Genomic DNA, 11,659 nt, shown 5'->3' with positions numbered 1-11,659 from the left:
TTTCAACGCTGGGTGACAAATTATCCCTTAAAATCTTAAGGTAGTCGTCCTTATTCATTGTCCCCTCAATGAACACTAAGTTTCCGACTCCATCTGCGGCCATACAACCCCACACCATTACCGAGCCACCACCATGCTTAACGGTCGGAATCAAATTTTGTTCTGCAAATGCTTGGTTTTTGGCTCTCCAATTTGGTATTATTAAGCCGTCGTGGTCTTCGACGATGATCAATATTCTGCAATTTTCCACTCTTATTGTATTTGTCGACAATTTTTTTTACGGTGTTGTGATTTCTGCTGATTAAGTCGATAATTTTTCTCAAGGTTTTTCCTTCCTTGTGTAATTTTATAACAAGTTCACGCGTGTCCACAGAGGTTTGTTTACCCATTTTTATGGAAAAAAAATATTTGCACAAAAAAAGTTTGGTTACAAGCACGTGTGAATAGTGATTCTTAAAATGACCAACTGAAACAAATAATAAAATATAACGGTAAATTTTTTGCTCCCGCTGCTTTTCACTGCGCTTTTTACAAAAACAACTTGGCTATATACTTAATATTGACGCGTTAAATATGAGATGCATTTTGTTTTTGCTGCTGAACTCAAATTGTTGTTGGAATTTTGAGTTTTTTTTGTTTAAAATGGAGATTATTAAATATTGTTTGAGAAAAGAGCAACTTTTAAAAAAGAAGAGGAGTTAAAAACTAAACAAAATGTATGTGACGATTTGAGATGGACTTGTGTACTTTATATTGACGCTGACTGTATATGATATGTATTTTAATATGAATTAGGGGAATAGACAATAAAGAAACCAGAGAAGGAAGTGACTCAATGTTCAGTAAAAGTTATTTGTGCTGCGTTGGAATCATTCTTTGAGAATTTGTCAGCACAGTTGTCAGCAGCGAATATTCATGTTTTGGTAGCCAAGGACCATTTCAACGACTAGTATACACAATTCCTAACCAAGAGACTGAACCAGTGGTGGACGCATTCATCAATAAGTGGGTAATGAAACTCGGTGTTCCAATAGAGTTACGTGCTGATCAAGGATGGAATCTCGGGTCAGCTTAAAGTTAATGGATGTATCAGAAACTGAAAAGAAGAAAGTTAAAACCAGCCTAGAAGTCGATATGGGGACATAAAATCTTTATGTTTGGTACCGCAAATACAGAATCGAATCAATGATAAATTGCCAGAAGCAACTAGACAGCGTCGTAGTTACCAGAATGTTCTAGAGACGAAGTTTTGATAAAGATCTACTATATGAGGGCTGCCAAATTGTGCATCACACACAGTTCTAGCAGGGATAATGGGATGCCCAACTCTTTCCAGTGTGAGAGCGCCTCAAAATTAGCGTTTTTTATAACATTTTCTATTGTAGCCAAATCGGACAAAATAATAATTTTTGGGCATTTATATTAAAATACGCAATTTGCAGTTTCCACACCACCCACGAGGTATGCCGATAAAATAAAATATTTAGTAATATAAAAATATACATATATACAAATGCCTACATTTAAACCCCAAATTCTAAGTTCACTTATTGTAACCACTAAAAAATAAATATAAAAACCTATAGGTGTGAAACACACAAAATTTTATTTTTAAAATTAGGGACAGAAAGTTCTTTATTTAAAAATTTAATTACAAAATAATTTCTTATTCGAATGAAAAGGGCTATAACTATTTTCGGGTCACAATTTTCACAACACAAAAAGGGCCTAACATCTTTCATTTCATTAAAAAGAATGTCTCCTATTCCTATCTTATGACAACTACTATCGAATTCTTCTAAAAATTTTGTTTCCAAGACTTTTACAAATGCAACAAACTCCTGAGGCGGCTTCACTAAATTGCATTTGTCTATTTGATTTTGATAAATGAAGATGAATTTGTCCGAAGGAATTTCATCTTCTAAATAAGGTTATGGAAGGGAGCATGAGTGCATTTGAAAATTTTTAAATAAAGATAGCCGCAAAAATAAATAAAAGCATTTTCTTTTAAAAACTTACTTTATAAAGTACTATCTAAAGAAATTGATCTAATATAGATTAAAAACTGAATTACAATCACGGTTGAGAGAGGCCATGGAGGAGGAAAACATTAATGTTGAGGAATATGTCTTTCACATGGAATTAGAGGAAGAGACAACAATAATAGAAGGAAAGGAAGAGGCTCAATGCTCGGCAAAGATTGTGGACATAAACATAATTTTTGCTGCAATATCGCAGATGGGGAAAAAGATGTCAACGCTAATGTCCACACAATTTAAAGAACAGGATACACATATGTCTCAAATGGAAACGTGATTGTCAACGCATTTCGAAGAGCTGTTCGCAGCGCAACATGCACGTTTTTCAGCACAGTTGTCAGCACCGAAAGAGCTCGACGTGCATATGTCAGCGCAGGTATCCTCACAGTTGGAAGAGGAGGAAGCATGTGAACCAGCATCTTCACAGTATGAAGAGCAAGAAGCTTGCATACCAGCAAAAGTGTCTTCGCAGTGGGAAGAACTGAACGGGCGCATGCCAGCGCAGGTGTCCTCACAGTCGGAAGAGGAGGAAGCGTGTGTACCAGTACAAGGGTCCTCACAGTCGAAAGAGCTGGAACTGCGAATGTCAGGGCAGGTGTTCTCACAGTTGGAAGAGGAGGAAGCGTGTGAACCAGGAAAAGGTTCCTCACAGTTAGAAGAGCAAAAAAGCTTGGATACCAGCACAAGTGTCCTTACAGTTGGAAGAGCAGGAAGCGTGTATACCATCACAGGTGGAAGATCAGCATAAAATTGAACCTCAAACGGATGACTCTGTGCAAGAAGATCCAAAATTGGAAGGTGCTTTACATAAGGTGGAGTTGAACCAATGTACAACGATTGGAGAAATAACTACAGGAAGGCCAGTCACAAAATCATATTGGGCAGAACGGAGCAGTTTAAAGTTAGTGTATGGCTGCTTGCATCGAGTATGGAGAAGCGAAAATAAGCAACCCTTCCGAGTACTTATGGTTGTTCCAAGGGTTGATTTCCTGACGTTCTTAATGTGCAGTACAAATGTCCAAGAGGAGGGCACTTGAAAGACATGAAATCCTTGGAGCATTTGAAGCAAAGGTTTTATTGGACTGGTTGTCAATCAGCTATAGAAAGGATTGCGAAATATGCTGACAACATTGTAGCTAAAGGATCAAGGTATAGGAGTTATGGGCAGATGAAACAGCACAATTCGCGTGCGCCAGTTGAAAAAATAGGCGTGTATGAAGATGGTCCATTCCCTACCAATAAATTAGGAAATAATCATGTTTTGGTAGTCAAGGACCATTTCAACACCAAGAAGAGAAGGACGGCTAACGATGTCAGCACCAGCCTAGAAGACGAGATGGGGGATATAAAAGCTTTGTGTTTGGTATCGCAAATATGTCTAATCGGGACGATCAGACTTAGGTGAAGGGCAGTGTGACGAACACGGATGATAGAACAAAATCGAATGAACGATAAACTGCCAGAAACAACTAGTTAGCGAATTCGTAGTTGCCAGAATGTTCTAGAAGCAATGTTTTGTTACAGATTTACTATATAAGGGCTGCCGGATTGTGCAGCAAACACAGTTCTAGTTAGAGTGTTGTCGTGATAAGAACAATTGAGACATAAGCAAGAAGTTGTAAGCTCGAATATCGAGCAATAAGTGTTAAGTTGTTCCAATTAGAAATAAAGATAAGTGTGTAGCCATTAAATTGGGGAGTTTTATTTAACAATCCAGTGATCGAACTCAAGAGTGAGTTACTGGTAGACGATTTATCGAGAAATCCGTTACAATAATTTAAGAATGAAATTTAGATAAATCGTAAACTATCGAAACTCATATAATATTTTAACATTTGTTACATTTATTTAAAACTTTTTTGATCACTTTTGCACTTAATATTTGTAGAACTAAAATTTAAATTATATTATTAATAGCACATCCAAAATAATTAATGACATGCGCACAGTCGTGACTTCAAAAAATTAATTATCTAAATTTTAATATATCGAAAACTATCGAATTATATTTTAACACTTAAAACTTTTTTAAACACACTTCAAACTTTTTTAAACACTTTTTGGGAATATTATCACACATTTAACACACTTTTTGTACTATTTAATTACTAATTTTATGATTTACCGTTCGAGATCCGTTCCCTCATTCGGAAAATTGAACACACGTCCTTCCTCGCTGCAGCCAGCAACACACTTCTTCCAATTCACTTTTGGCATTTCGGCTGTAAAATAAAGTTAAAATTATTAAATAATGGCTAGTTTATCTAATAAAAATTAAAATATACTTACATGTACACAAGCTGCGTGCTAATTTTCTTTTGTTATTCTTCGTAATAACGGCCGTTATAAATGAAGAGCAAAATATGAAAAATGTCTCCATTCGAATAATAATTTTACAGGATTTCAATCTGGCCGTCCTTCTTTTTCCAATTCCTAAACGTCCTACCTACTGACCTACTGAACTTTCACAGTTGCTTGAGTTCAGTAGGTTTAGGCGTTTAGCAATTGCGCTCTCATTTCCAGTGAGAGACGAGTTGGGCATCTCTTAATCTCTGGTTCTAGTTAGAGTGATGTCATGTTAGTGCACTTTTACACAGGGACTCAAAAGAGTCTCATTTTTTTCAAATTTTCATTTGGTGTCGCTCTGTGCATTCACACGGTCAAAAAGAGTCCATCAACTCGAGTCTAGTTTTTCTGCATTCCTTTTCACAAATATTTGTGAGGGTCGACTGCGCAACACTGCGTGCTGCGTATTTCATTTGTATGTTGAGATGATGGTCACACATTTAGCTTGCAATGAATTACCATAAATACGGTAGAACAATATGCATAATACAAGTACCTACCCGCTAAATAGTTTCAACGAAATACTAAAGACGGGAATTCCCTAATCCACAAGAATTGTATTGAATATCCGCTACTAATATTTTCAAGGCCAAATTTATAATAGGAATTTCCTAATCTTTAAGTATTAAAAACTCATAATTTCTTTACTCTGTATTAAAAATTCATAACTTCTCTACTCCATAATCTATATCTTACTTTTCTCCTTATTTACAAATTGTCATAATATTTCTATTACTTTATGCATACATATTTGCATATTACATACAAAAAATAGATAACAGAATTCAAATTTGCGATCGAATTCATTTGAAACCGAGCGCTCTTGCAACCATTCAAAGGATTTGAAAGTGAAAAGGAATGCTGAAAAGGGTAGCAGCGAGCTGTTACGAACAAGAACACAAAGCGTCTTCCTTCGTCTTTCCTCGTCTGGTTGAGACTCTTTTGAGTCCCTGTGTAAAAGTCCACTTAAGAGCATTTGAGACATAAGCAAGAAGTTTTTAGCTCGAATAACGAGCAATAAGTGTTGAGTTGTTTAATTTGGAAATCAGGATATATGTGTAGCCATTATATAGGGACTTTAATTAAACAATCCAGTGATCGAACTTTTTTTATTCACACAATAACAAAGCGATTGCATATTGACAAATGAACGGTGTTACCATAATAATATATTTTTCAAAAAAAAACAATAAATAAAAGTAGAAGAAAAAGAAAAATGAAACCCCACACACAGGAACCACCAGGGGTTTTTTTTTTAAGAGCGGCCGTGGGCCGCAAACGCAGGAAGTAGTCGGTTTAGTGCAGTTCTTTCAGTTCATTTACAAAAGATGTTGACAAGGTAACTCCGGCTATTTATCAGTATGAACGTTTTGTTATTGTGTGAGTAAATAGAACTGAATCAAAATTTTAATATTGAATATAAGCCATTTTTGCACTACATAATGTGAAATTAATGTGAATAAACGAATAAGTGAAGTGTTAGTGGATATAAAAGTGAAAGATACATCTTAAATCGAAAAATTATGTACCCTAAATAGGGAAATTTTCAACTTTAAACGAAAATATCACTAAAACTACAAGTTTCCCGTGGTTATATCTATATATATTCTTAATCTGGAGAAAATCAACTATCTGCTCATAGCCATAAGAACTTGTTTGATGGAATTTATGTTGCCGCTATAAATTTCTTAAAGAAATGAAGATAAAGCTGTCAAATCACTAAAAAGACAGATATTGTCAGCATGGTTATTTGTTATTTAGATAAGTTTTTCGTAACATATGCAATATGCATGTTCCTTTGATAATCTGAAGAGCGGTGTCTAGATAACATGTATTGCTAGTCGGTACGCTGCGTTAGGTGAAAGATTTTTTGTTATGACTGCCGGTAATTGAAGTTGAAAATAGTGTTATTTAAGATGTTAATGCAGTCATTGGAACGGATTTGGAAACTTTCCTTGGTACGTACTTTTATATATGTATGTCAAGTCTTAGAAAGTACAGGAATATCCATACCTACATTTGTATGTATTGAGTTCTTATGAGCGCAAGCCCAGAAGGAAAACAAAATCTCCTTTGGGTTGTTCATCCAATTCTTTCTGCGGTGTCAAAATAAAAAAAGCCGAAGCTTATTTGCTTACCACGGAACGGTTTTAGAATATACACATAGCCTATAAAGTCTGAGTTCACCCGTCACACAATGTAAATTAATAGATAATTCGGGTTGGCATTAGTATACCGTCCCGATATTTATCCCCATTTTTATGGTTGGATAGAGGAGATTCGGTTGGGCTTTGGTTTAGCATCCCACGATTTCAGGGTTAAGAGGGGTATGGTTGGATAGTGGAGATTCTTCAGATCACGAATATATATTGCCGCCGGAAACTTATAGTTTTCGAGATATTTGCATTTTAAGTTGAAAATTTCACAAATTTTATTTTACAATTTCTCGATTAATGGTTATCTTTTTTTATCTATATTATGCACTTATTATACACTAACTTTTCACTTCAATGTTTCTACATATTTATTTTATATTAAATATTTAATTATTTGCGGTAAATGTATAGTTTAGGTCCCCCAACTAAGGAGGCCTCAAAATTATAACCCTGGTCGGTCCAAAATCGGGGTGTGCAAAATGCAAATATCTCGGCGGCAGTAATTATATATATTCGTGATCTGGAGAATCTCCTCTATCCAACCATACCCCTCTTAACCCTGAAATCGTGGGCTGCTAAACTAAAGTTTTCCCGGAGATTCTCTAGATCGAGAATAGATATAATTATAGCCACCGGAAACTTATAGTTTTCAAGCTACAGGTTGGTTGAAAAGTTTCTGCACTCGAAATTAAAAAATACTGTTTTTGGAAAATATCCTCTATCTAACCATACCGATTTTATACTAAAGTTTCCCCATTTTATTTTTTTTATAAACATGATGAAAAAACCAAAGTTTATGCTATAAAATCAAAATGAGCATATACATATATTGTGCGTTCAATGCAATTCACACTTGAAATGAGACAAACTGTAGAGTTAAGAAAATAATTATTTAAGACCTCATGGAGACGACGTGGCATACTTTCCACACGATTTTTGTATACCGAAGCTTCTATTTGGCTCCATTCTTCTTCTACGGTTTTTTTCTACCCATAAATGTTCTATGATATTAATGTCGGAAGATTGAGCAGGCGTACAAAGTGCTTTTGGGCAATTTTAGAGCAACCAATTTTTAGCATTTCAGGATTTATGCTTTGGGTCGTCCTGGTAAAACATAAAACCATCACGAATATCAAGTTTTCCGCGCTCGTTTGAGCATTTACTTTCCGAATGTCTATATATCCTTTATCATCTAACAGTCCGTCTATAAAATGCAGTTTTTCAACCCCATCTCCCGACATACTACCCCAAATCATCAGTGGGCCACCCCTGAACTTGACTGTTTATATTTTAAGGTTTAGTCGTTCAATTCTGTGCCAGGCATTTTTCAAACGAAACGCTTGCCGTCCCATCCAAAAATGTTAATTTTGGTTTCGTCAGTGAAAAGAACCGAAGAATAACTGAAATACACACGAAGTTTTAAAAATACTTTACCTTTCTACAGAAAGAAAAGTGCTTATGTTAATATTTCAGAGCAAATTCCATTCTTTGGTTTTTTTTTTGTGATATCAGTGGTTTTCGACGAGGTATTCTGGCGAAAAGTTAGTTTTGTCTAAGCATTCTACTGTTTCTGCACTTAATACAACTTTCTTTTTTCTTTTAACTACAGCAGTTAATACGGTTTTTTTTAATGAGTAACATGGGTTTCGCCGATTTTGCAATTTTGTAAAATTTTCTAAGGAAAATATTCAAAACTCGGTCATTACGACGTCATTTCCGGATGTCCCTCGGAGCAAAGGATTTCTGACTGGATCATCAAAAGAAAAAAAAGAGTTTGAATTAAGACCATAAAAGTATTAGACGACGGAAAAACTAAAAAAGTGAAAACTTTATTTTTGTCAGACGTTTTTGCAAAAAAATGCCAAATTTTGGTGAAAATTTCTCGATGTTTTTTGTTTTTAAATAGTTATATAATAATTGAAGAAACAAATCTTTCGTTTAAGACCTTGTAAATTATATCTCAAAGGTGTGGGTAAAATTTCATTTAGACGGGTTGAGCAGTTGTGAAAAATCTTCACAACCGACTTTGAAAACACAGTTTCAAGAAAAATGCGTTTAAAGTTTTAAGTGATCTAAAACTTACCGATCCAAACAGGGTTAGATCGTCGTTTTAAGTGATTATATAGCTCACTTCGAGCGCTCAACATTTCAAAGCAGTGTGTCAAAACTATTACTGGGATCGACTTGAGAATTTAGGACAATTTTCTAGAGATGTTATAGAATTAAATAATACAATAAAACATTTTTTTTCTTTTGAAGACGTAAAACCCATGTAACCCCTTAAAGCGCTGAATAATGTTATGATGTAAATGATTTTTTTTTGCATGCAATGTCGTCTATTTCCCTTTCAGATTTTTTATTTTCGTAATTAATAATAATTTTTGTTTTTGTAATTATTAATAATAATTTCTTTTTTTGTAATTAATAATAATTTATTTTTTTTGTAATTCTAGGGCAACCCATTATTCCAATATTAGTCGCTAATAAATTTATTACGTTGCCAGTTAATAAACTACTAAAACCATTTTCAATTTCAGTTTAGTTCTTAAACAAAATATTCGTAACGGTGCTGTGGCGCCCTGCGATAACTATCCTATTTCAAGTGGGAGTTCAACTGAACACACAATAAATGTAAATCTGTTCATTTTTTCTGCTATTATAGCGTAAATTGTGGTTGTTTTTATTCATATTAATAAAAAATTTATGTTTTATTTAAAGAAAACACGGAATTTAAAAAAAATAAGCATTTTTTGCTTACTATTTATATACTAAGTTGAAAAAGCAAATAGTTTTGGGGTGTCCTATTCAAAGTGTGGGTTGGTGTATATAGCCGCGGGAAACTTGTAGTTTTCGAGATATTTGCGTTTAAAGTTGAAAAATTTCAACTATTTAAAGTACGTATTTTTTCGATTTAAGATGGATTTTACACTTATATTTTTCATTTTTTTTTTTGTCCATTAACACTTCACTAATTCGTTTGTATACCTGTATTTCACATTATATAGTGCAAAAAGGGCTTTATTTCAATATTCAACTTATTTATTCACACAACAACAAAACGGTTGCATACTGACAAATAACCAGTGTTACCATACTAATATATTTTGCAAACGAACAAAAATAAAACGAAAAGAAAAATTATACCCCAAGTACAGGAACCATTATCGGTGTTGTACAATAAAATATCTTTCAGTATTTCCCTTCTTGTGAGAAACCCCGGTGTTGGGCCCTTCAGGGTTATATATTTGAAGCACCGTCGAAGGCCATCAATGCAAAAATAAGTTATACGCAAGAAAAACTGTGTACACCGACCAGGGTTACTTTTTTGAAGCTCCTACTCACGGTTTTATGTGCTAGCAGAAATAGTCTTATATTGTCGCAAAGACTAATCCTAGTACAAAGATGGTATAACTTGAAATGTTCAAAACTTATAAAGTCTAAATTTGAGAAAAAATGTTGGTTAGAGCAGCGTTGTCAATACCAATAGAAATTGTGCGTGCTGATATTGATCAATGGTCAAACCGTTTGAAAGCTTGTGTGAAAGCAAAAGGTGACCATTTCGAATAACAATTCGTACATCGCTCCTTTAACACTAGAACTACGAAGATTTACCATATACCTTTTTCAAATAGGTCTCATTCTCTCTGAAAATTAGAAGCGTAAGAACAAAATAATCTATAATATTATTCTATACACAAATTTAATATAAATCATAACATGTGGTATAAATAAATTATGCAATCGGTTATTTTGACCGGTTCGTAGTTCTAGTGTTAATAAATACATTATTAAAAAATATATCTTTAACTGAAATGTAACTGAACTTGTGGCAGGACTAAGTATAAAAGCTGTGTGCCAAATGGTACAAAAATGAAAATTCTGACAGATGAAAGTGAATGCAGTCAAAATTTTACCTAGCTCAAGAGGTGAAACTTTCCCCTTATGCCTAATATACTTTATACCTTATATATTGGTCCGTATGTGATGTATCTTATTGAAAGTTTGCGAACACCTTTTTCTGTTATAGTATGTCGTGAAGGCAAACATATATAGAATAGGGTCAATACTAAACCTAGCTCCCATATACATACCTAGAATTTCATCTGTCGGGGCGCACTGTCCCATATATACTATATAGATAGATAAGGATAGAGGTATGCACCTCGACCTATGGTCTATTGTGCCCTCCCCTAGGTCACAACGACTCATCTAGCGCCTGCATAATAATGAACTCCAATATACTGCTAGGTGCTAGTGAAGCGATGCGATCCCTGTTTGGAAACATGGATCCCAGAGCCTTAAATATGTGTCTGCAGACTGCTGTGCAGTCCACTAGCAAGTGTTCTGTGGTTACGGACTCCATGCTACGGAACCGGCAGTTTGCAGAAGAGACAAAGCCCATGTTAAATAAATGCTAGTTGAACCTGCAATGTCCGATGTAGAAAGCGACAAGTAGCCGGAATTTATTTCTCGGAAAATTGATTACGGTTTTAAACCGTCTGAGGTCATAACCCCTCATCAGAAACCTGGCATGGCGCATGCCTTGGAGATGTTGTGTCTCCCTGCCTGCTCTTTCCTTTATATGAAGCAGCTCTTTAATATAGTGGATCAACCGCTACGCATGGTTCTGGTCCTACCCTTTTTGTGTAGGCTGCAGAGCGGGCCAACTTGTCAGCAAGTTCATTTCCTGCTATACCCCTGTGACCAGGCACCCAAATGAGGTGCACTCTGGTCCTGCGACCCCTGCACCAATCCCCTCCGCTGTTTTCGAGCCGTCGGTGTACCACTTAATAGTGCTATCCCTTAGCAGTAGGACCAGCGTGGAATAATTCCATTCCGCCTTACTGCCAAGGGTAACTTTGAACCTTCTAGTGAATGTTACTGCTTTGGTAATGCTGTCCCTTGGAAGAAGGGCCAGTGGCATTTCGTTACTTAGGGCCTTCATCTGGGTAATTTTGAACCTCCTAGTGAATCTTACTGCTTTGGTAATGCTGTCCCTTGGAAGAAGGGCCAGTGGCATTTCGTCACTTAGAGCCTTCATCTGCTGGGACGAGATTACCTTCCCTTTGCCAAACCCTTCTGCTGTCATTTGAAGAATGGTCTGTTTGGCCGTCTGTT

At 35.4% G+C, this 11,659-nt stretch overlaps 1 protein-coding gene across 1 annotated transcript in view; it reads left to right on the top strand.

Moving 5' to 3' along the window:
* Positions 1-6,184: 6,184 nt before the first annotated feature.
* ClpP (Caseinolytic protease proteolytic subunit) overlaps positions 6,185-11,659 on the top strand; it is a 32,731-nt gene continuing 27,256 nt past the window's right edge. The window contains exon 1 of the mRNA XM_036366866.2: positions 6,185-6,343. Coding sequence (XP_036222759.1) covers positions 6,302-6,343 — 42 coding nt within the window. The 5' untranslated portion in view covers positions 6,185-6,301. The remainder of the gene's footprint in view (positions 6,344-11,659) is intronic.

This window comes from Bactrocera oleae, chromosome 3 (genome assembly GCF_042242935.1).
Source record: "Bactrocera oleae isolate idBacOlea1 chromosome 3, idBacOlea1, whole genome shotgun sequence".
NCBI lineage: Eukaryota > Metazoa > Arthropoda > Insecta > Diptera > Tephritidae > Bactrocera > Bactrocera oleae.
Note: the sequence above shows the minus strand (reverse complement) of the source record. Positions and strands in the feature narration are given on the sequence as shown.